A 25,534-nucleotide genomic window follows, 5' to 3' on the forward strand; every position below is an offset into this window, starting at 1 on the left:
AAACTTATATGGCTCAAAGACGGTGAGATACAAAATAAATTAAGGAAAGAGGAGAGGAGAAAGCCCTCTTTTCACCGTGATGTATCTGTTTCTACGACTTTGGAATCGAATAACTACCAGTCTACCAGATAAGATGAGAGACTACCAAAAACAAAATAATTGAAACAGTTCACTTTGAGTACAAGAAAGTCTGCGTCTTTGAGCAAATAATGCTAGTAGACCAGCTAGGTCGTGAATGCAGTAGTAACTGGCTTAAGTTTATGCATTTATCATATTGAAATATTACGAGTGTCAATTAAATGAGTTCTCAAAATAAGGTATATGTCCAACTAAATTTATTTCTATCTTCGACATAGTAAGCGGCAAAATTTTCTTATTGCTCAAATGCAACAATTTGATGACTCAAAAAATGAAACGCTCTACTCAAGAAGAAAAAATAACTTCTTACCATACGATAGTTATTGCCTTGTAGAGACAACTGGTAAAGAGGAGCGAACCAATTTGCCAATTTCCCAGAATTAGTGAGTGCAAAATACATCCCTATCATCAACATACAGCTACAAAAATTGTAAACATCAACCTCTGTACAAAAGCAGTAAGTTCAATGTGCAAGGTACAATTCAGAAAGCCCCTCACGACTGATTTATCTACAGTAGCATAAGGGGGAAATAGAATAGACAAAGAACGCCCCCTCCTAATCTGCAACAATCCCACTAAACTATCATACAAGCACACAACTCACTCTTGCTTCTATTACAAACTTCCCTTACTGAAGTCCTCTAGACTGCACAAGACTATCCCAAACCTCAAAAGCATCAATTCTCTGGCTTTCTGATCTGGTTGATTCAGAAAGATCAGAATCAACTCCCTGAGACTTCTTTAGTTTTGCCACGAGAACCCACATATTTGCCAGTTCATTTTCAAGATAGGCTTCTCTTTGTTTGGACTCTTCAACCTTACTCTGTAATTCAGCCTCTTTCTGATCCCTTTCCGCAAGAGCAGCTTCATATGAATGCTCCCTTTCACGGCTCATAGCCAGTTCTCTTTTCATATCTGCAGTCAACACACTTTGCTCATTTCGTCTCGGGTGAGCATCTCTTCTTCCGTTTCGCGTGGCAACACTTGGTTTACGCTGGGTAGGTGAATTCTTCTGGGCGGCTAGCTCAGCAGCTAATTTCTCATTATGATTCATGAGCTTTGCAACTTCTTCAGAAAGTGCCTTTAATTCAACCGCTGCTGCAGATGCTAGCCCTTTGGCATATGTACTCTCTTCAGCCAATTTGTGGTTCCGGAGTTCCAGTTGCTCCTTCGCTTCAACCAGTTCCACTACTTTCTGCTGGAGTTCTTCAATCTCTCTTGCCTAACGGAAGCAAAAACAGCAATTCAGTTGAAACATTGTAGTGGATGACAACTGATTCGTAACATAAAAATGTTAACTCCAACTTAATATTTATGGAACACTTGTTGGTACTCAAGTATTTGAACATTTTGTGTGTGATATAAACATGTTGCATAAACATAAATCTGCAATCGTCTCCAAGTGCCATAATATAACAATGCCCCATCAGTGAAGTCCTTCCAGTTATAACATATAGTAACCAGAGAAACAATATATGGTATAAATTATCACATACACCAAAATTATGCATCTAGTGGATGACTTCCAATTTGGGTAAATTTTATGCACGAGTACTGAGGTGTTCTTTTGTAAGTGAATCAGAATCTTTTCTCAAACCGTTTTTTGGTAAGTCTCTCTTTATTTATTAATAAGAGTGGTAAGTATCTCTCTTCACACTATATTGAGTAAGATTGGTGTTTAATTATTGCCATAACCCAATTTAAAAGTGAACATGTGAAGTCCCTCCCTCCCACACACACGAAAACATTGAGAAAACACTTGCAACGAAGACCCTTTCTGTTCCTACATTCTCATTGAAAGTAGAGAAGTGGATGAGAAAACAACTAAATGTCGCATGAAATCACGACGATGGAGGAGCTCACCTCTATACCAAGTTACAGACTTGGAGATTTCAAAAGCAAAGCTTCCTAAAGTTGTGAAGGGAAACTCAGAGATCTAAGCTGTTTCAGATCATGTCACTCTTTTTGGGGGTTAAACCTCATCGGAAGAGTAGGTCATTGAAAGAAAACCTTTCCTGAAGACAACTCGAGGGATCTAAGTCGGATCCTAATACAATCAATCCTTCCAGAAAATCGCTAGTTCAGATCTTTCCTGAAAGTGGAATCTTCTAAATCATCCAGATAATTTCTACACTTCTAATCTTGTCTGAAAAATCAATGTTCTAAACCAAATAGTTGAGTACTTGTTCAGAGCATTGAAAAAGAACACCTCTACCTACACAGTAATGAAGCTCCATCTAATGTAGAGAATGCCATAACATAATCATCAGTTAGAGCAGTCAGTTCACTTACTATTAAACATGAGAAACTTTTTAAATATGAATAAATTGAAGCAATAAGCCATTCCGGAGGATATATACTTGTGATGGAAGGCCGGAAGCTGGGTAGGCAGCCCCTTTCACTCAGATAAAAAAAGGCTCAGCCTCACAAATTAGGTATTGCAAAGGAGAAAAAGATAACAAGCCAGAAATTACATACACGTATACTTCCTTAAATTTAAACAACAGTAATATGATTGTCAGGGTGCATACTTAATAGTAGGTGGCAGACCACAATAAGAGAGCCTAAAGAAATTTGCAGAACGTTATGTGGAGAAACACTTTGCAAATCAAAAATGGGAACGAAATGTAAAATGTTGAGAGAATACAACCTTAACCTTGGGGCTTATTTTATCCCTCTAGTAAGACTCCTGTTTCATTTTACTATTTTAGCATATCATTTTCTTTCGTCTGTTGTAACAAATATATATACACCCAAGGTATAAGAGTGGAGTGGCCAACAAGATAGTAGGTGATATGCAAGAGTTTCTACTCGACAGAGAAAAATAGATAGGAACCTGGGCCTGTAAGAGTAATGCTTCTTTTGCATCCTTTAAGGCAGTACTCTCCTTTTCAGCTCTTAGCTCCACAAGTAAACTTTTTGTCTCAGATAGGCGTTGTGAATGGGCTACTGATGGACTGCGGTTTCTCTGATCTAGCGCATCAGAAAGCTGTTGCTTTAAGGACACAATTGTTTCTTGTAGATTCTGGCATTCATGGGTCTGTCAAAATAAGAAAACTCATTGGAACAGAGTTTCCTTGGAGCAATCAAAATTCAATGAGGAAACAGCTGAAAGAGGCAGTCTACCTTTTGAGTTAGCTGGTCCTGAATTATTCGATTATCGGCAGCTTTAACCTGGCAATAGCAATATAAGTTTACTACAATTGAAAGGATAAGCATAAACTTGAACTCAAAGGAGAAATGGAAGAAACAATATTCTTAATGAAGACATGCAAGTCATACTACCTCGAGGTCAAAAGACTTCTCATTCAACTGTGCCAAGAGCTCTGCAACAGACTGCAGAGTGCAGACAAGAAAAACAGCTTAAAAGGTGGAAATATATTTTTGACATATCTGTTGCCATTCAAAGTAGAAGCAAGATTATTTTTTTTTGTTTGAAATGGTAATATGTTTTTTGATGTAGAAGAAGCCAAACTTACAACCGTTTCTTCCTGGTTCTCCATCTTTTCACGGGGGCTAAGAATGAACTCAGCAATTTGCTTCTCCAATGAAGCTATTTGTTCATTCTTCATTTTTACTTCATCCTTCAATGTCATAATCTCCATCTTAGCCAATCAAAGACCCAAATGTCAGAAAATATGTACAGTTGCAGTTAGAAAAAATAAGATGCATAACATATTGTTTCATGACTTATACTTGCACTTGTTCTTTCTTTGGACTTTGTGTAGCTTCCTCTGACAACCGTTTTAAAGCACTTGTATGCAGTGCCACTTCACCGGACAAAATCTTTTGCTGCTCTCTTAGGAGGTCAATTTGATCAATTGTCTTCATGCTAGTCTATTACACAAGAAGTAAAACTATGAGTTACCAGACCATGAAAAAGCACTGTACACATGAAATTGTCTATGTATGCTTGAGCACAAAGCAGCAAGTGATTACAACAACAACAACAACAAACCCAGTGGAATCCCACAAGTGGGGTCTGGGGAGGGTAGTGTGTACACAGACCTTACCTCTAACTTGTGCAGGTAGAGAGGTTGTTTCCGATATAACCCCGGAAAAAGACATACATGGAAAAAGCAGTAACAACAAGATAGTAACAGAAGCGAAGCAGAAGCACAAAAGCTGCAAGTGATTCTCTCCTTTACAAGCAAAAGGTACCCAAGAACTCGGGGAAGTAGGGAGATTCATAACTGAACTTCCATATGGGTAGTTTTCTAGTCTTTATTTCATGAAGAGAAACTTCGGATCCAATCACTAGTTTCCTCATCTGGAACCACACCAGAAGCTTCACGCACCCTAGAAGTGGAAGAATCTTTCAACAGCTTCTTTTATTGATCACCATTATATTTAACCCAACTCTGCTTAACCCTATATTTTGGTTTGCTACATGACATACAATAGATATAATAATGTTTACTTCTTTACTGAACTTAGAAAAAATGTAACTTCCATACCACAGGAGTCACCTGGTCCAAAAGGTTATCCTCTGAAACTTCTTTATCCAATCTGACATCAGATAATCGCTCTGCCGAAGGTGTGCTTTCTGTGGGTGTAGAGTGTGAGTTTCTCGATTGCATATGATGATTTTCAGCTTGAGGAGTGGATGGTGTACTAGTTGACTTGAGTCCACTGGATCTATCGCTAGTGCTCGCCAAGGTACCTGACCCACTGTCTCGTCTCTGAGAATGAGAGAAGAATTTGAAGCAGCATAAGTAATAGATAGCATAAAACACTAGAAATTGTTGCAATATAGACTGCACTGAAGAATGCAATCAAGGTAGGCGTAGAATTAAACCAACCATGCGATTGTTGATCAACCCAAACTTTTCAAAATGTTCTATAATTGTAATCAAACTAGCTTCCCTTTTCCCTACGTAGAGAGCAATACTGGTTTTTTTATCCGCCTTTGAAAAGAGTAGTTAAGCAAGAACAGAAAAAATATATGTTCTTTCAACTAAAACCTCTGAAATCCTTTCATCCACTGTCCCAAATGCATTATATTACAACTTTTTAAGTAAAAGTCAGAACAATTATAGCAAAAATAAAGAAGAGAAAGAGTACACTGGGAACAAAATAAGCTGTCCCTCAGTTGATTCCATAAAATGAAAATTTTCCTTAGTCAATAATCGACATGGTCTATTCCATATTACTTTCTAGTGTCTACTGCCGCCAACTTCCCCGAGTACAAAATGGGATTTTGAATAACCATGAGATAACAAACACTTAAAGAAGTTTTTGACATGTCATAGGCTGGAAAAATCTCTGTCATATGTAGTCATATAAAAGGGTTTTGGATCCTCATTTTTAATATGCTTGTTACTTTGGTATTTAAAAACAGTTCCATGTCCATGCACCAACATAATAGCAAAATCATGAAACAGAAATGTTAACTGTGAAGTAGTTGTAGCTACAATAGAGTAGATTACAAATACCCGTGGCTTAAACCAGTTAAGCAATCCATTTTTCCTAGTCTTCTTTTCCTCCTTGAATGTATCATCAGAAGTGTCTGCGTTGCCATCAACCGAAACATACAAATCGACATTTTCATCTTCCAAGATGAGATCTCGTCTTCGATGCGGAAGATATGCAAGCTATACATTCAAAAAAGGAGAGGAAAAAGGACAGTTGGACCTTGTAAAAACAGTACAAAAGTCTGTAAAGACAGGTTCATCCCTTTAATTAAGTGCTTAGACCATATTATCTAGTGATTCAAACTAAATATACATACTGCAAAGGCAACTATCAATTGAAAGGAATAATTACGAGTAACAGCACCTCTTCTTCCCCAAAGGAATGTCTTCTTCTAGGGCCAGTCCGATGAGGAAATCTTGAGGACTGTGAAGTTTTGGTGGATACTAGAATTAGTTTTGTTAGACGCTGTATTCTACCAAGCAAAGCTGCTTTAGCGTCCTCTTCTTGTTCCAACCTCGACTGTAGTCTGACTTGACCATCTTCTAGCTTTACAAAGTATGTCAAAGTAGATGGACTTTAGTTAGATAATATCATTACAAATAGGCACAAATCATTGTACACTCCGAGCAAATGTCATAAAGTAAGGCTCACAAAACTTCCAATTTAGTGTAACCAAACACTGTTTGTTAGTGATAATACTGAAGAAACAACAATTGCAGTGATTACTCGGTGAGATCCAGATGCCTGAGATGGCCATCAATTACTTCAAGAACCAGCCAGATAACAGGATGCTAAACCTTGTATTCTTTACAATATGAGGCTTCAATCAAAAAAAAAAATCTCACATAAAATCTACTAAAAAAACCTACGGAGCAGGAACAGACATGAAAAACAACAAATATGCGCAGAAGATTTAAATCTAGTGATTATTCGGTGAGAGCCAGAGGCCTGAGACAGCAAGCTGCTAATATTCTTTACGTGTGAAGGCTTCAATTAGATCACATTAAATCTAGTAATTTTTTGGCAGCTAAATTTTCTATTGAAATGATCATTGAATAGTCCAAAGAGGGATTCAGAACGTAGCACTCAATGATCAGTAATAAAACAATGCAAGCCAGTTGAGGAAAACCAGAAAGGTACAGACTGAAAATATCAAAATAAACAACAAATCTATGCCTCAATCCCAAACTTCTATATAAAAATAATTAACATAAATTAGCTGAGTAAAGAGAAAGATGAAAAATTCTGACAAAGCTACCATTATGCCCGTTCATAAAGGAATACGTTAACTAAATGTGTTTGACCTATTCATTTTTCTTTTTTTTCTTTTTATAATAAGGAGGTTTAACCTATTCATTCACTTTGGTTTCATAGAAAAAGGCCCCCTTCCCATCCCACCCCATTCTTGTCACACTTCCTCCACGGCCCTTCTGCAAGAAAGCAGGCTTCATGTGCAAATTGATCACGAGGAAATGGCTTCAACTCAGTCTCACTGAAAACTAGCTGTAGTTTTTGGTAAAGTTGAATGAAACAGAAGTATGTACTTTTCCAGTCAATATTGCAGACTGATGAAAGGAAAAAAAATTTAGAGGCCAGAGGAGAAAGCTCTTCTTTCAAGGTTACCTTTTGTTTCAGGAGCACAAGATCTTCTCCACTATCTTTCATTTGTGGAACTGTAACGATGCCTTTCTTCAGTTGTTCTAACTCTTCTTTCAGACGACGAATTTCATTTTGATATTTCTTGATAAGTGATTTTTCATCAATTATCTGCAAATTAACAGTTCCCATTTCAAGCTTTACTGACCAAAAAAAATAATCAAAAGAGACATGTATCTGCACTCGTCTGACCTTGTTTTGTGCTGCTTGAATCTCAATGTGTTTAGCACGGTGAGCAAACTTCAATGTGTTACGTGTCTCTTCAGAGTTGCTTGACGAAGGAGTCACAGTGCAGATTAACTATTAGAGACAAAGGAAAAACAGATTGGTAAGGTATTCTCATTAATTCAACATCTGTTTAATAAGGATCATTTGTATGATAGTCATGGTTCACTAGAAGCCATTATGTTTAACAACATCAATACATAAGAAATGAAGAACCTACAGATACACGTCCTTGACCACTTAATGAGGATTGAAGAAGCCTGGTCAATTTTGAATCTCTATATGGTATATGAGTAGCTCTCCCATCAGTTAACTTAGAAATAACCTGCAAGGAGAACACGTCAACATTACCCCCAAAACAAATGAAAACCAAAGATGGGAACCTTTTCCCCTTTCTTGCTTCCTTTTGTTCTTTTAATCACAAGCCTCATTATGTTGAGTTCTTTAGTGAAGAAATTAAACCTTTTTATGTAGCCTTAGAGTCCGCTAAAGACAACAAAGAATCATACAATGCTCCTTCTAAACCACTTTCACAAAGTCATCATCTACCAATATGCACTACGTACCTCTTTTAGCTTGACCTTGTTCATCAAATACATAAAGTTATACAGCTATACTTTTGTTCTTCAAAAATAAATCATCAAAAAGTCTCAAGATTCTAAAAATCTTCAGTCTTTTAGGCAGATTACAATGCCAAGTCAATCTACTTGATGATAGATCAAAAAAAGCTCTAGTGCTTTCTGTACATAAGTTTCTTTAACAAGTAAGCCAATTTATTACTGAAATGTCAAAAAGGAGATACTAGTTAAGCAAAACTATTACACCGATGATACAGTGGAGATGTTTGGGTCCTTACAGTTCCAAGAGTCAGTAGACTTTTGTTGATGTAAGATCCCTCCTTTCTGCGCACACCAGTGGTTTCAGCCTTTGAGCTCTCAGAACCTGCCAAATCAATAAGATGCTGCAAGCATTTTTTTTTAAGCAAGAAACAGAAAAGTGGGAAATGGAGAGTTAGCAGTTTTCGATCAAAACGAAGATAAACTCTTTTAGACAAATAACAGAACTTGACCCAATAATTAGTTATTAGAAAGAGAGAACTAGTTTAAGCCAGTGAGAAACACATGATTTGTTCAAAGTAATATGTTGAGATCTAACAAGTCTATAGCAGAGTATTTACCAGCTGTGACAAGGTAACTGCCCCTCCTCCACTATATTCACCACAGGGGCTACTTTCTATTGTCTGTCAAAAGAAAGTTCACTCAAATTACTATACACGCATTGTTTCAACAAACTCCGGATGCAAGAAAAATCAAATAGCATAACTAATGTAGGACTTATAGTTCACTGGTAAAAACATAGGGTACCAGCGTAAATATTGTATGACTTCTGCTACTGAGTAGATTGAAGTTTGTGGAACCAACATGCCTATGCTCTGTAGGTAGAAAACCCAATATTCAAAATACGTAAAACATAATATATAACTGTAAACTTTAACGAAAGACATAAAAGAGATATGAACCATTCCTAAAAGAATGAACGAACAAGAAGGATGAGAGCCCTTTATTGTTGCATTTATATGTTTGGTGTAATAAGTGTTCGGTTATGTATAGGTTGTGGGATAATATATTTTTTAAACATACTGTATATCAACTAGCCGTGGAATCAGCCTCTTGCAGAAATACAGGGTAAGGCTGCGTACAATAGACCCTTATGGTCCGCCCCTTCCCCGGACCCGCGCATAGCAGGAGCTTAGTGCACCGGGCTGCCCTTTTCTACTGTATATCAACTAGGATCAGTAAATATAACTCGGAAGATTATATGCCTGTGATTATGTAATCTTGATGTTCCTTCCTATTTCAGAATAGCATACACCAATCTAAACCTTCTACAGTATGCATTCCTGCAGATCTTTCTCTTTTCTCTAAAGGCTAACTTAGCTGAGGGCCTGATAGACAGACCGAAAACCTATAAGAATGATAGTCAAGGGCCATACTGAATAATACCAAATTAGAGGGACCAATTCAGTGAAAAATGGTCGCCAAAAGGAATAAACGTGGAAACAGGAAAACTATCTCTGAATTCAAATATCACAACATTAGGAAACATTACTAATACCCATATGCTCTCCTTTGGCATGTAATATTTAGCAAATTTGAGTTTCTTATCTACTCTACCTTTACTAGGTAGGGGTAAGGTCTGCGTACACACTACCCTTCCCAGACCCCACTTGCAGGAATATACTGGGTTTGTTGTTATTGTTGTTGAGTTTCTTATCTAATAGTAAAAGTACTTCCCAATAATGTAAAAAAACTGGTTTAAAACAAATTACATGCAGAAAAAACTGGCGTGATATGCGGATAGCTGTTGATCAACATTGTTAAAATGTATGCTTTTGCATGGATACAAAAATAGACAAGGACTGAAACTTGAAAATGGAACATTTCCGTTTATATTTTCTCTTGTTAAAGAAAGTTAGACTGTAACTAGAAAACCATCAGCTTATACCTTCCCCTGCAGCAATAAGGGATAGAGCATGAGCAGGGGATAAAATGACTTCCTCCTTAATTCCTTCCACAAAGGTACCCTATAATAAATAAGGAGAACAACTAATAAGAACACTGTATATTAAGAAATCAGAACACTGAAAGGCAACATTCTGTAGAAATTCAAAGCAATTAGCACCAAGTAGAAGATTCAACACACTAAATAGCTTGGGATGGACGAAAAGGCACATAAGTAATAACTTACAAACTAACATGAACACCGCAAATAATAAAAAAGACCACTGCAGATTGAGAAAATAAGCATTTAATACTTTGTTTAAAGCAGATAGAAGCTCATTGAGAACAGTGTAAAGGACACTCTGCCTGCATGATCATAAGCGTTTAATACATAAGATTAAACGCTTCTAGGCCCTTATTGCAGATTTAGTATCACCCTGGTCATCCCATCAGGAGGATGCTTGGTAGAATTTAATACATAGATAGATGGCTACAGAACCCATAAAAAATCATTCAGAGATTGACTCTACAGGTGCTATAACCATGATAGTGCATATTGTGTGCACTAACCAAGTGATTGTGATATTAGGTTACAGTGATTGAAAAAGGTATAAGCAGCAAACAGAACCCTAGGTTGTAGTTCAAGATAGTACCATAGAAGTACTGCTTTTTGCAAAATGCCTGCAAGACCAAATTAATTTATATCCAATCTAAAGAATATTCTTATGGAGCTGCAAACCACAGTAACGCAGCCAGTCTATATATAGAAATCAGTTATAAGTACGATCAGCCTCAAAAATCTATTTTCTTAAAAGCATAATTGATGATGCTCCTGACCGAAAATTTTGATCTCAACAAACAACATTTAGATTTGTACAAGTCATTAAACGTTAAGAAAGAAGCTGCCATTTTAGATGCCGAAACATTTTTTACTTCCAAACAGGAAGTATCTGTGCTGGTATGTATTTTTTTTATCAGATCCATGGTGGTATATATATCTTGCAATAGATATTTATGTGAGCTTAGTGTGGTTTTGCTTACTACATTAAGGGTAAATTCTTCTTCTTCTTTTTTCTTTTTTTAGATAAACATTAAGTGTAAAATTATGGGTAATTTTATTATGTGCCACTTGCCAGCAAAATCATGTAAGTCAAGCTTGGGTCACTTAAGATGTGGACGATGAAATTGTGAATCATGATAATATATCTGTTAAGTTCCCGAGTTCTCTCCAACATATCAGGTAAAAGCTCTCGCTAGCTGAGCCTTTTTTCTTTTTTGGGGATTGATAGGTTAAAAAGTCTCTTTTTAGGTTGATAAGAGTTGTTAGCCAAAAGAAGAATAAGAAGAATTGATAGCAAAGTGGCTCCCAAAACTTTGGTTCAATGGTCAAGGTTGTCCAACACAAGATGTGTAGTAGGCGCGAATCACGAGTTCAAATCCCTTGGCAAACCAGGCTGGTATTTAGGAGAGATAGGTAAAGGGATAGACCCATTATACATCAAAATCCAAAGATGGAAATACTGAATTCCTCGAGTCTCAAAATTCTATCTGAAGTAGAAGCTAAATTTGTAAAGCTAATCATGTAGCCAAAGTAGCTATGCTTCACCTTGTAAACAGGAGTACTCCTATTATATATATGAAGAAACCTTCTTCTTACATTCTAGAGGATTAGCTCCTACACTTTTGTCAAGGTCTGAACGTCCATTCTTAGCTTAGGGATTGAACCTGCTCATTTCTTATTTTTTCAAGAGCTAAGGCAGTCAAGTCCCCCTCTTTGTTTCTTTTCATTATCTATAGAATTACCACTAAAGTTGTTTATTTAAAACAGGAGAAAAGGAAAAAAAACATAGAAGTGAATTGCTAGCAGAGTTCAAAAGGTCTTTCAACTTTCTACTCAGTATTATTTCAAAGGTAGCCTGCTTCGCAAGTATTTCTTAATTTCCAAGTTATCTTAGTAACCAAGTGATTCATGCAACTGCTTAACCCCCAAGTTATCACATGCTCCATGGTCTATTATACAAGATGCTACTAACTAATGAGGCAATGGCTAGCCCCAAGCAATGGAGATATTTTCAATAACCAGCATCTTCTTCCGGATAATATAGTTCAAGGCATTGTTGTTGTTGAGCTAGAGGTCCCTTTAAGATTTGGTAAGCTTGGAGGTGAATCTAGTATTTGGAACAATATGCTGATCCCGCCATCAATGTAGCATTTCTAAGGAAGCAACTGTCCATGCATATTATTATGATTGTCCAACATTGCAGGTTAACAACGTTTTACTTCTGTAGATATGTGTCCAATAGGCTGATCACAGAACTTTGTTTTTTTATTTTAAGTGAAATGTCATTGATTGAACCAAGAAGGTGCCAAGAATAGACAGATCACTCTTCACTTAAAATGCACTTCCTCCCAGATGTAGAAGTGGCAGTTTCCTAATATTAAAAGGGCTACCTAGCACTAGCAGAAAATCGAAAGCTGCTAATAGAAGTTATGAAAGAGCAAGGAAGCCATAAAGTTGATGGCTTAATGCGCATCATAAAGAAAAATAGGTGTTTATCAGCATTATAAGAGAACATGCATTAGAATCTTAATGGAAAGATACCTGAGTGTCCTCTCGGATTCTTAAATTCTGTCCAGCTGGATTTAGTAAGTCATTAACAACCTGAATAGAGCAGACATTAAAGATAACAATCAACTGACAGAACTGGAAGCATCAACCCTTTAGTTTTCAAGTAATCACAATTAAACAGAAGAAATTAGTAGTCTGGCTGATATAAAAAGAGGCATGCAATGGAGACTAATGAGAAAAAATAGCAATTGTATGTTTTATTTTTTTGGGTTTTGGGTTTTTTGGGGGGGGAGGGAGTATGGGAAGTAGCTCAATGGCGCCCAAGGTGTCGCCTAGTGGTCAGTGAATTGTGAGAACCATGAAGTCTCAGGTTTAAATCCCGATAGAGGTAAAAAAGCACTAGGTGTTTTCTTCCATTTGCCTGAGGCCTTGGTGGGCAAAGTCTATATTGCTAGGACTTTCCAAAATGCTATCGCACCCGTGTCGGATCCTCCAAAAATGCACTGGAGGATCCTACACGCACCGACGATATTTTGGGAGAGTCCGAGCAACATAGGGTTACCCAACATTTGTGATATCGGGTCAATCAAGGTGCACACAATCTGGCCAGGACACCACCATCATTAAAAAAAAAAGGAGAGGAAACAGTTCAATGAATCTTCAAGATCATGGCAAAGCCTTATGCTAGACATGAATCTTGCTTACACGTCAGATGATTGATAGCTTATATCTCAAAAACAGAAAACTGAAACATGGGTCATAGTTTTATTGCTCATTCTACCCCGACGTTTTTAGACTTGAGAGAGAAATTTTTTCTAAAAGAAAATTGTTTCAGAATTTCTTTATAAATGTAGTGGTATTACATAACAAGTAGTACATGTTACTCAATTTCTTTAATAATTAACTAGATGTATTCTTTTCTTCACCAAGGTTAAATAGATGTATTCTTATAAACCATTCTCGAGTATCTATCTCTGTGTCAATTCATTTAATGGTGGCTATTTGTTGAAAAGATGTAACTTCCTTTACCAAAATGTATAATTATCTACAGAAGCAGAAGTCATGGAAATGGAAAAACTAAGCCGTTTAATTACAAGGGGCTAAGTAATTAGAATAAGCCGATAAACAAAAAAAGGAAAGTAGGTCAAGTAAAATAATGGGATTAACAGTTATCAGTTACTACACAATATATCAAGTAGAATTACGGACTTGAAACAACAACAACAACAACAACAACAACCCAGTAAAATCCCACTAATGGGGTCTGGGGAGGGTAGTGTGTACGCAGACCTTACCCCTACCCCGAAGGAGTAGAGAGGCTGTTTCCGAAAGACCCTCGGCTCAAAAAAATAAAAAGACAAAATGACAAAAAGGAGACAATATTAGTATCACAACAACAATCACAAGATAAATAGGAACACCATGAAATCCAGAAGAAAGATACAAAGCAAAGGGAGACAATATTAGTAAATAGAAAAAAAACACAAAAAACAGAATTACAGACAGAAAAAAATTATAAAAAACTGCCAATTTCTTCATGAATGGTTGGAAGCGCACCTCATTGTAGATCTCCAGGTATGAGAGACGAAGCAGAAATTCTCGGTTCGGAGTCTAAATCAGCAACAAACTCAGCAAAGTATTTATGTTAGAGGATAATCCATAATGAGTTTGTACTAACAAGAAGTACCTCTTGAATAATGCTGAAGGCATCCTTCACAGCCAAAGGTATAATACCAGGAGATCTTTGATCACCCTATGATGAGACACAAGTTACATATAGTTATCAGATTCTGTCCCTTAAATGAACAGAAATTCAGCTAGATAGGCCCCTATTTAGCATAAAGTACAGGAAACTGTAATAGCAAGCTCCAATCTTTAAGCAAATAAAGCACCAGCCGATAATGTGAAACCTGCACTTGTCAAGGCAGTTTAAAGATTTCTGAACTCCTTGTAGTATGAATCAATGTTATTAAAAGCCATCACTTTGTCTCTTAAAGCGATGAAAAGGGGTTATCACTTCATGGGTGACGCCATGCACTTTAGAGAAGTTTGCACTTCAAACAATGGTGTGCACAAAGTGATTGTTTTCTGTTAAGACATACTACCATAGGTAATTGTTGAGAGAAGAAACGAAGTTTCTGCATCTCTTGATATGGACCCTTAGGTCTCCAAGAAATAAGTGCTTCCTTGTTTGGCTTGCAGAGAGGTGGCGATATAAACAGAAGACAATTTGAGGAGGAGGAGGAAGATCATATATGCAGCTAGCTAATGTTTCATGTGTACATGTTCACGTGAGGACGTAAACCATCTCCTATTGCATTGTCACATTGCTACCCATGTATTGTGAGTGCTAAGCTAGTTTGGAATGCAATGAATGATGCTAGGCAAAGTTAAGGACATGTCGTACAGTTGGTCTAACGACATTTCATACAACTGGGCTCTCAAGAAGAGGAGGAGAAAACTCTCATTTAGCTCTCATGAGGGTCATAGGAATTAGGAGGGCATTTGAAGGGATAGAGTCTAGCTTTCTGATGTACCCATGAAGTTCCAGTTTCTCTAGAAGGTTGAGTGTCTTTGCTAGAGTGTAGGTTCCCTACTTTTTGAGTAGATTCTCTACTTTTTGGTATATTGGTAGTGTTAGTTTACAGGTATGTACATAATGTAGTCTTGTCCCACATTGAAATAGGAGTAATATGTCCTTGTAGAGTATAGCTATAAATAAAAACCTCTTGTATTGTATTGAGTATCTAATATCAATAATATATTTTCTCCCGTGCTTTCTCACATGGTATCAGAGCAATCGTGAGAGATTTATCGCTGTGCATAAATTCCAGTGACTCCGGGAAGAGAAATCAGTCAACCGGAAGTCTTTTTTTCCGGCAAACACAAGTCTGCCGCAGTAAAAAAAAAAAAGCCATTTTTCGTCAGTGTTGTGTAAAAACCAACACCACCACGAAGTAGATTGGCCTCCGGCGACCAACCCATACAGAAGACCCTCCACGCGCGGAAGAAATTTTTCCGGCGAAGTTCCGATGTCACGCGCCGGCGCGTGGAGCCCTTTCCGATCACTTTTTGGAAAAATTTCTTTGGGACAGATTATTCGCAAGGGAATTCCGAGCCTACCCATCCAGGTTACACCAAATTCCGACCACCTTTATATTTTTTTCCGGCGGGATCAGTGTTCTTTTCCGGCAGCTACAGTAAGATTCCGACGGCTACAGTATTTCCTTACTCCGTTTCAGTGGATTACAGTTAATTCTTTCTCTTATTTGGTAATAATTTGTAACGATGTCTTTGATGTTTTTGGGTCTAGAAACAAGAGTTCTGGAAGCTCTAGTGTTATGATTACCTCGGAACCTTTAATGGGAAGTTCAAACTACTTAGCTTGGGCTTCATCTGTCGAGTTGTGGTGTAAAGGTCAAGGTGTTCAAGATCATCTAATTAAACAGTCTAGCGAAGGAGATGAAAAGGCGATAGCACTTTGGGCAAAGATCGATGCTCAGTTATGTAGCATCTTGTGTCGATCTATTGATTCCAAGTTGATGCCTTTGTTTCGTCCATTCCAGACATGTTATTTGGTTTGGGAAAAGGCTCGTACCCTATACACTAATGACATATCTCGCTTCTATGATATGATATCGCGGATGACAAACTTAAAGAAGCAGGAATTAGATATGTCTACTTACTTGGGTCAAGTACAGGCAGTCATGGAGGAATATGAGAAGTTGATGTCAGTTTCTACTAGTGTTGAAAAACAACAAGAGCAGCGACAGAGATGTTTCTAGTTCTTAACCTCGCTGGACTTTCTAATGATCTTGATTCAGTACGCGACCAACTTTTGGCTAGTCCGACTGTCTCCACAGTTGATGAAGTATTCTCTCGATTACTCCGCCTTGCTGCAGCACCAAGTCACCCAGTGATCTCATCACAGATACTTGATTCCTCTGTTCTCGCATCCCAGACAGTGGATGTTCGGGCGTCTCAAACTATGGAGAATAGACGAGGAGGAGGTCGTTTTGGAAGATCTAGACCCAAGTGTTCTTATTGTCACAAACTTGGACACACTCGTAAAATGTGCTATTCCTTACATGGTCGTCCACCAAAAAATGCTTACATTGCTCATACCGAGACTACAGGTAACCAGGGATTTTGTTTATCTAAAGAAGAATATAATGAGCTCCTTCAGTATCGAGCAAGTAAGCAGACATCTCCACAAGTAGCTTCGATTGCTCAAACTAATACTTCTGTTGCTGGTAATTCTTTTGTGTGTTTCCCAGTCTAGTACTCTTGGACCATGGGTCATGGACTCGGGCGCTTCTGATCACATCTCTAGTAATATATCACTTTTGTCGAATATTGTATATTCACAGTCTCTTCCCACTATTACTTTAGCCAATAGATGTCAAACTAAAGCAAAAGGAGTTGGACAAGCTAATCCCTTATCTTCTATCACCCTAGATTCCGTTCTTTATGTCCCTGGATGTCCTTTCAGTCTTGCATCTGTTAGTCGTTTGACTCGTGCTCTCCATTGTGGTATATATTTTATTGACGATTCTTTTATTATGCAGGACCGCAGTACGGGACAGACAGTTGGTACAGGACGTGAATCAGAAGGCCTTTACTACCTTAACTCACTCGGTCCTTCCACAACATGTCTAGTTACAGATCCTCCAGACCTAATCCAAAGACATTTAGGACATCCGAGTTTATGCCTAGTTTATCTAGTTTGTCTACATCAGATTGTGAGTCGTGTCAGCTTGGGAAACATACTCGAGCCTCCTTTCCGCATAGTGTTGAGAGTCATGCAGAGTCTGTTTTCTCCTTAGTTCATTCTGATATATGGGGTCCTAGTAGAGTCAGTCCAACCTTGGGATTTCGTTATTTTGTTAGTTTTATTGATGATTATTCAAGATGTACTTGGCTTTTCTTAATGAAAGATTATTCTGAGTTATTTTCTATATTCCAGAGTTTCTGTGCTGAAATCAAAAACCAATTTGGTGTTTCTATTCGCATTTTTCGTAGTGATAATGCCTTAGAATATTTATCTTCTCAGTTTCAGCAGTTTATGACTTCTCAAGGTATTATTCATCAGACATCTTGTCCTTATACCCTTCAGCAAAATGGGGTTGCAGATAGAAAGAATATGCACCTTATTGAGACTGTTCGCATACTTCTAATTGGATCTCGTGTTCCGTTACGTTTTTGGGGCGATGCAGTTCTACATCTTGTTATTTGATTAATCGGATGCCTTCATCTCCCATCAAAGATCAGATTCCGCATTCAGTATTGTTTCCCCAGTCACCCTTATACTCTCTTCCACCTCATGTTTTTGGGAGCACGTGTTTTGCTCATAACTTAGCCCTGGGAAAGATAAGTTAGCTCCTCGTGCTCTCAAGTGTGTCTTCCTTGGTTATTCTCGTGTACAAAAGGGATATCGTTGTTATTCCTCTGATCTTCGTAGGTACCTTATGTCAGCTGACGTCACATTTTTTGAGTCTAAACCTTTCTTTACCTTTGCTGACCACCATGATATATCTGAGGTCTTACCTATACCGACCTTTGAGGAGTTTACTAGCTCCTCTTCCACCTTCGACCACAGAAGTTTCACCCATACCAACCGTTGAGGAGTCTAGTGTTGTTCCTCCTAGATCCCCAGCCACAAGAACACCACTCTTGACTTATCATCGTCGTTTGCGCCCTACATCAGGCCGAACTGGTTCTCGTCCTGCACCTGACCCTGCTCCTACTGCGGACTTGTCTCTTCCTAGTACACCGATTGCACTTCGGAAAGGTATACGAACCACACTTAATCCTAATCCCCATCATGTCGGTTTAAGTTATCATTGTCTGTCATCTCCCCATTATGCTTTTATATCTTCTTTGTCCTCGGTTTTCATCCCTAAGTCTACAGGTGAAGCGTTGTCTCATCCAGGATGGCAACAGGCTATGAGTGACGAGATATCTGCTTTACATACAAGTGGTACTTGGGAGCTTGTTCCTCTTCCTTCAAGTAAATCTATTGTTGGTTGTCGTTGGGTTTATGCAGTCAAAGTTGGTCCCGATGGCCAGGTTGATCGACCTGTTGCAAAAGGATATACTCAGATATTTGGGCTCGATTACAATGATACCTTCTCTCCCGTGGCTAAAGTAGCATCGGTCCGCCTTTTTCTATCCATGGTTGCGGTTCGTCATTGGCCTCTCTATCAGTTGGACATTAAGAATGCCTTTCTTCACAGTGATCTTGAGGATGAGGTTTATATGGAGCAACCACCTGGTTTTGTTGCTCAGGGGGAGTCTCGTGACCTTGTATGTTAGCTTGCGTCGGTCACTTTATGGTCTAAAGCAGTCTCCTCGAGCCTGGTTTGGTAAGTTGAGCACGGTTATCCAGGAGTTTGGCATGACTCGTAGTGAAGCTGATCACTCTGTGTTTTATCAGCACTCTGCTTCAAGTCTTTGTATTTATCTGGCAGTCTATGTTGATGATATTGTTATTACTGGCAATGATCAGGATGATATTACCAATCTGAAGCAGCATCTCTTTCAGCACTTCCAAACTAAAGATCTAGACAGATTGAAGTACTTTCTAGGTATTGAGGTTGCTCAGTCTAGCTTGTTATTTCTCAAAGAAAATATGCTTTAGACATTCTTGAGGAGACGGGGATGATAGGTTGCAGACCTATTGACACTCTTATGGATCTGAATTCTAAACTTCTGCCAGGACAGGGGGAGCCACTTAGCGATCCTGAAAGCTATAGGCGATTGGTTGGTAAATTAAATTATCTCACAGTGACTAGACTCGACATTTCTTATCATGTGAGTGTTGTAAGTCAGTTAATGAATTCTCCATGTGATAGTCATTGGGATGCAGTTGTCCGCATTATTCGGTATATAAAAATCGGCTTCAGGCAAAGGGTTACTGTTTGAGGAACGAGGTCATGAGCAGATCGTTGGATACTCAGATGCTGATTGGGCAGGATCACCTTCTGATAGACGTTCTACGTCTGGATATTGTGTTTTAATAGGAGGAAATTTGGTGTCTTGGAAGAGCAAGAAACAGAATGTAGTTGCTCGGTCTAGTGCAGATGCAGAATATCTAGCAATGGCTATGGCAACATGTGAGCTAGTCTGGACCAAACAATTGCTCAAGGAGTTGAAATTTGGTGAAATCAGTCGGATGGAACTTGTGTGCGATAATCAAGTTGCCCTTCATATTGCATCAAATCCGGTGTTCCATGAGAGAACTAAACACATTGAGATTGATTGTCACTTCGTCAGAGAAAAGACACTTTCAGGAGAGATTGCTACAAAGTTTGTGAGGTCGAATGATCAGCTTGCAAATATTTTCACCAAGTCCCTCACTGGTCCTCGTATTGGTTATATATGTAACAAGCTCGGTACATATGATTTGTATGCACCGGCTTGAGGGGGAGTGTTAGTTTACAGATATGTACATAATGTAGTCTTGTCTAACATTGAAATAGGAGTAATATGTCCTTATAGAGTATAACTATAAATAAAGACCTCTTGTATTGTATTGAGTATCTAATATCAATAATATATTTTCTCCTGTGCTTTCTCACAGGTAGTATACGGGATCTCCAATCCTACATCTTTTACATACTTAAGTCTCAACAAAATTATTTACCTTATAAAAAAAAAATCTTACCATGGTCTTGTTATCATAACACTTGAGTCTTACAAGAAATGTACATAATTTCAAGTTCCTTCACAATGATCAGTTTCATACAATCAGTCTTCGCTGAACAGTAAGCAATTTCAATATCTACTGTTGTTTCTCGTCCTTATTTTTGTGCTAGGATAGCTACTACATAAATATCATCAAGTTGAGATGATATCTCAAAAACCCTTTCAATGATATACAGAGTGTAGCTAAACTGACGCGTGGCTAAATATATATCTCATTTTTATTTTTCCTTTAGCACGACCTATTCAAAAGAATAGGAAGAACGAGAGAAGTTTGCAATAGAGTTTTATCTATTAACAGACCTTTCATCTAATCCCGTTAGTTCACCGGTTTTTGAGTTCTTCAATCTGATATGTTACAACATGTTTCCTTTAGATATTTTCCTTTTGCTTTTGGGGATAAGTTTACATGTTTCTTTGGAATCCACTCAATCCAATCTTCTATGAGTGGCATGACTGCAACGGGCTTACTATTTTAGTGAGCAAAAATAGCTAATTGTTTCATTTATACACGCGAAGAGGAAATCATCACAAATATATCCAATGAATAATTTCAAAGCAAGAAAAGCAAAGAGTCTGCGTACACACTACCCTCCCCAGACCCCACTTTGTGGGATTTTACTGGGTCGTCGTTGTTGTTGCTTATAAAAGCAAAGAGTCAATCTATTGGGTTCCCATGAGCAGGAAATAATATAGTTGTGTAGCACTTATCCAGAGAACTCATTTAATGAGGTCATCCCCACAGCATTAGAATAAAAGCCTGTTTACAAAAGAGTAGAGGAATGATTCCTTGTCCAAAGTCTAAACCACATAGCAGTGCATATATAGTAGCATGTTTAACTAGAGATAACAATTACTGTCCAACTCTAGCATAAGTTTTTTCATATAGACACCAATGTAGCTTTCTCGAAGACAGAAACCATGCACAATCCCTTTCCTGAAGAAAGGACATCAGAAAACCTAATAATATAAAATGCCAAAGACCTATAAAATAAAGCTAATGAAGAAGTAAGTAATCAAATAGGCATGTCATTATTCCAAATGTAAGATCCTTATAGAAAAATTCTCACTCCTAAATCATGTTCAATCTGTACGCTCACACAAGGATAGTTCAGTTACAAAGATACATGCTGGAAAAGGGAAAAGACATGCTCTGTGTAGAAAAAAATCAACAATTTAGAAACAATTCTCTTACATGCATGGTATGGGTTTTCCCACTGCTCGTAACCCCATACGCGAAGATCGTGCCTGCAATTGAAAGAAAACGATGATGAAGGAAACCCAGTCCAAAATTCAATGAAGAAAATATCAGCATCTCAAGTTTCCACAAAGGATTTGAAGGAACCTCATTCCAAAAATCAATAAAGGAGCAGTATACATGGTAACGGGTGAAGGGGTACCATAACAAATGAATACAACAGTTGGTCCCAGAAGAAAGACTAGGATGACACTACAACAATATTACCAGTCTATCAAATACGTGCTGTTTTCAGTTTAAAAGTACTCTGGTGGGTCATTTATATTTCCTTTGCTCAATACAATATATACTGGATTATCAATTACTATTGAAGCAGTAAGCTACAGATACGAGCACATATTTCTCCCAATTAGCAAATCAGAGAGCTGAACACAGTACTAGTTTATATGTCATTACTTGCAATAAATCACAATTCCCTCAGCTTGGTCAAGGTTATCAAATCCTGTAAAGTAGTATATCTTAAATATAGAGATATCTTACGCCTACATTACATACTAGGGTTCTAGCATTTAAATCTTTAGGGTTGACACGATATGGCTCGAAAATCTCAATATTCTCAAGTCACAGTTTCTGAAAGCTATCCTAGAACTGGATTTGACAAAGCCTTGTCTCAACTACGTGGATCATTTACAGGAACCTTACTGCACCCTTCAGCTCAAGCTATTCACTGTATATTACAGCACATGTAGGTTATCGCCATGGATGCTTATGATTAAGAAGTCAGCAAGATCACAGATAAGAAGATCTTTTGCAAGAAACTGATTACTTGTTTTTAGTAGGTAATAAAATTGAAACTACTCTCAGACAAGGAACTACAACCTACAAGGCATAAGTTACTACAGATAAAACTGTTACCTAACAGAGGCCAAATTGCAATTTATAGCTCAAAACTCAATGGAAAAAGTTATCATTCTTCAACAAACTTTCCACTAGCTTGCTCGCTGAAAACCTCAAGACATGTCGTAGATGGCAAAGGTTTCATCCCGGCTACCACTTTTCTTTGCCACGGAGGTATTTGCATTAGGCTAGGCACTAATTGAAAGTCAAATGAGCATTCCATTACAACAATATTACTCCCTCCGTCCCAATTTATGTGGCGGTGTTTGACCCCACATGGAGTTTAAGAAAGAAAGGAAGACTTTTGAAACTTGTGGTCTAAAACAAACCATAGATATTTGTGTGACTGTAAATCATTTCACTAAAGGTAAAGCTGGAAGTTTAAAAGTTAAATTGTTTCTAAATAAAGCATGACATTCTTTTTTGGACAGACTAAAACGGAAAGTACGACACGTAACTTGGGACAGAGGGAGTAGTTTTTTGTATACTTTTGCAATATGGATTTCAAGGAATATCTTTAGGAAAGTTAACGCATAAATGGTAGTATCTATCAGCAGCAAATGCACATACAAGGGGCTATATGAACTCCAATTACTTGTATAATCATAACCCTTGATCATAAGATAAGAGCTACATACCGTTGATGCCTTCCATGGCACCACCAACAACATGCTGTGCAGCAATATCATAGACATGACGTGTTGTGGTGGTAGGACCAAAAACCTTATCTGTAAAGAGCAAACCGAATTTGGCAGTTAGTGCCTATGACAGTAGTTAGATGCAGAAGGACCAAGACATTATAAAGCACATGGAAAGCAAGTCACGCATTCAATTATTGAAACAGTTTTCTGACACAATACAACAAAAGAATAAACTGAACAAAGATTATGCTTTTGCTGAAATAAGCCATCTGGGAGAGAATGGTTAGCTCTAACAGTCCAACTACCTGAAACAAACGAAAATAGCAATAAACAATCAAACACCTGACTCAAACAATCAAGTCTGCTATGGGGGATGCTGAAGCATCCTCATACTAAATTTTCAGTCACAGATAAAGTGAAGCCATTTCCTTGAGATGACCTCAATTGACGATTTGGATAAAGTTTCAACTTCTAGTTCCTTCTAGCTCAAGGAACTCATATACCTTCGCAGCATGCAAGATGTAGCAACTTGAGATTTTTCCAGAATTCTTTGAAAATGTTATCACTGGATATACGATTGAGTTTTCATTCCTACCATTGAAAGTGAATTAGGATATCTACAATTTGTTGATCTTGCCATGCTAATTTAACGTTATGTATTTGACGAACATCACTATTGCACTTCATAATTTGTTTTCTTTCTTCTGATAAGTACAATTGAACTTCATAACATTATGACGTAGTTGGCAGACATCGTGATTTGTATCAGTAGAAAAGTTCTATTCTTCATATGAAATGTTGCTTTTTTTTAAAAGAAATGTTGCAATTACAACTCTAGTCACAATTAAGTTGACTAGTTCGGAAAAACCACTTTTGTCTAAAATGGAAAGATATGAACAAGTAGCATTCAAGCAATAAGGAACCAAACTCCATGCTTCTATCCTATACACGAAGAATAGCAATATACATCAAGACATACCTATACACAAAGAATAGCAATATACATCAAGACATACCATATGCATACGCTAGCGTAGGATTATGCTCATTTCTAACTATAGTTTCTCCATCTGCATACCATGAGATTTCCTCCCCTTGTCGTATCTCCCTCGGACTAAATCATAACAACAAAATTAAATTTTTCCAAACAAAAAATAATTATGCCAATTTCTAAAACACAGTAAAATCAGTTTCCACCTTAGAGGTCGGAACCGCACTGTCACTGTAACATTCTCTTTGGATCTCTCCGTCGTTTCTGCGGAGGCGCTCTCCGAGTAATAGTACTGCGGCTTACTTCTCGCTGATGAGGACGCCGGCGAGCTCACGCCTTCTATGGAATTTTCTGGAAACTGCTTAGATGATGATGTGGTTGATGACGCAGGTGAATTTGCTACTCTTGAGCTCAATTTTTGGGATTTCGCTTGTCTTGTCGCCATTTTATCTACAAAAATTTCTAAAACAAATTTATCCGCAAAAATTCATCAGAAAACAGATAAATTAAATGTAAAAGCTGAAAAGCACAGACAATTAAAACCTACATTCAGCGACATCTGAATAAAATTTATAGCGTCAAATTTCTGCTGCTTAAAATAAAATAAAAAATATGTCCCACCCAAAAGCGTTACAAAAAGGAAAAATTGCAGAAGTTGCGGCATGCATTTTACAGTTGAGAAAATACCTTAATCAATAAGGAGTAAATATGAACAAAAAGTACATCTTCTCCGCTTTGGTCTTAAGATCTAAAAGTAGGTGTGATGAAAAACATCATTATTCTCTTAATCAATGAGAGTATCAAAAAGAGTGACTTTTAGGTGAGAGATGAAAAAGAAGAAGGGAGTACTGTGTTTGGATTGGATATTCTCTCCTCTCTCTATCTATTTTAGCTTGCCTTGGAAGCGATGCACACTTTTTTCACTTTCTCTCTCTTAACTTCATCAAAGCTTAAGCCTAACTTCACTATTTTACACAATGCCGCCATAACCGTGTTATGTATATGTATATGTATATGTGTAGAGAGAGAAAGTAGAGAGAGAAACAGACAGAAAAAGGGCACAGTCGCCCCCACACATACACATACGCAGTAGTGTGTGATAACTGTGAGTATAGGTATAGAGTAGGCTAGAGAGAGAGAGTGAGAAAAAGTGTGTGAGATAGAGAGAGAGAGAGAGAGTAAAAGGAGTTGAATGCGGTGTGACTGAAAGGAAAACAGTGAAGGGGAAAGCTTGCAGTGGAAAAGTGGAGGGGTGAATATGCTAGATTTTAGAAAGTATGGGGCGTTTTGTTTAATTTATTTGTTTGACTTATTCTTAATACTACTTGAATTAAATTGTGGGGCAACAAAAAGGCTAAACTAAAGACAGGTTCACAAGACTCTTGTGCTCGAAGTAGAAGATGGACAACAATTACGAGTTTTCCTACTTTCTCAAGATTCCCTACTATAGTACTTTTTTTGGAAAAGAACAAAATTAAATAGCTATATAAATAAATAATAACCCTTCTACAATTTTATGTTTGTCCCAAAACATGTGAATCTTTCTTAAAGATAAAATCAGTTTTCTCAAAATCTAACGGGAAAAAAACCTCCTCAACC

The 25,534-nt window shown here is 37.6% G+C and overlaps 1 protein-coding gene across 7 annotated transcripts; it reads right to left on the reverse strand.

The window, feature by feature from the left end:
• Window positions 1-566: 566 nt before the first annotated feature.
• On the reverse strand, window positions 567-24,917 carry LOC104108498 (kinesin-like protein KIN-7K, chloroplastic). Of its 7 annotated transcripts, none has more exons than XM_018774950.3 (24): window positions 24,623-24,917; window positions 24,142-24,397; window positions 23,961-24,058; window positions 22,942-23,031; window positions 21,404-21,456; window positions 14,192-14,257; window positions 14,062-14,115; window positions 12,538-12,597; window positions 9,940-10,018; window positions 8,799-8,866; window positions 8,612-8,674; window positions 8,291-8,395; window positions 7,655-7,759; window positions 7,402-7,509; window positions 7,177-7,320; window positions 5,917-6,099; window positions 5,574-5,732; window positions 4,608-4,820; window positions 3,835-3,975; window positions 3,618-3,743; window positions 3,424-3,474; window positions 3,265-3,312; window positions 2,975-3,178; window positions 567-1,360 (listed from the first exon to the last, which is right to left on the reverse strand). In XM_018774950.3, the coding sequence occupies exons 2-24, from the start codon at window positions 24,378-24,380 to the stop codon at window positions 767-769; spliced, it is 3,051 nt and encodes a 1,016-aa protein (XP_018630466.1). In that variant the 5' UTR covers window positions 24,381-24,397; window positions 24,623-24,917; the 3' UTR covers window positions 567-766. The 7 variants fall into 7 exon arrangements, 6 of the variants coding, with proteins under 6 accessions (XP_018630466.1, XP_018630465.1, XP_009615846.1 ...); XM_018774949.3 differs by having other exon boundaries at window positions 3,621-3,743; window positions 4,596-4,820; XM_009617551.4 differs by having other exon boundaries at window positions 4,596-4,820.
• Window positions 24,918-25,534: the final 617 nt, after the last annotated feature.

This window comes from Nicotiana tomentosiformis, chromosome 3 (genome assembly GCF_000390325.3).
Source record: "Nicotiana tomentosiformis chromosome 3, ASM39032v3, whole genome shotgun sequence".
NCBI classification, from domain to species: domain Eukaryota; kingdom Viridiplantae; phylum Streptophyta; class Magnoliopsida; order Solanales; family Solanaceae; genus Nicotiana; species Nicotiana tomentosiformis.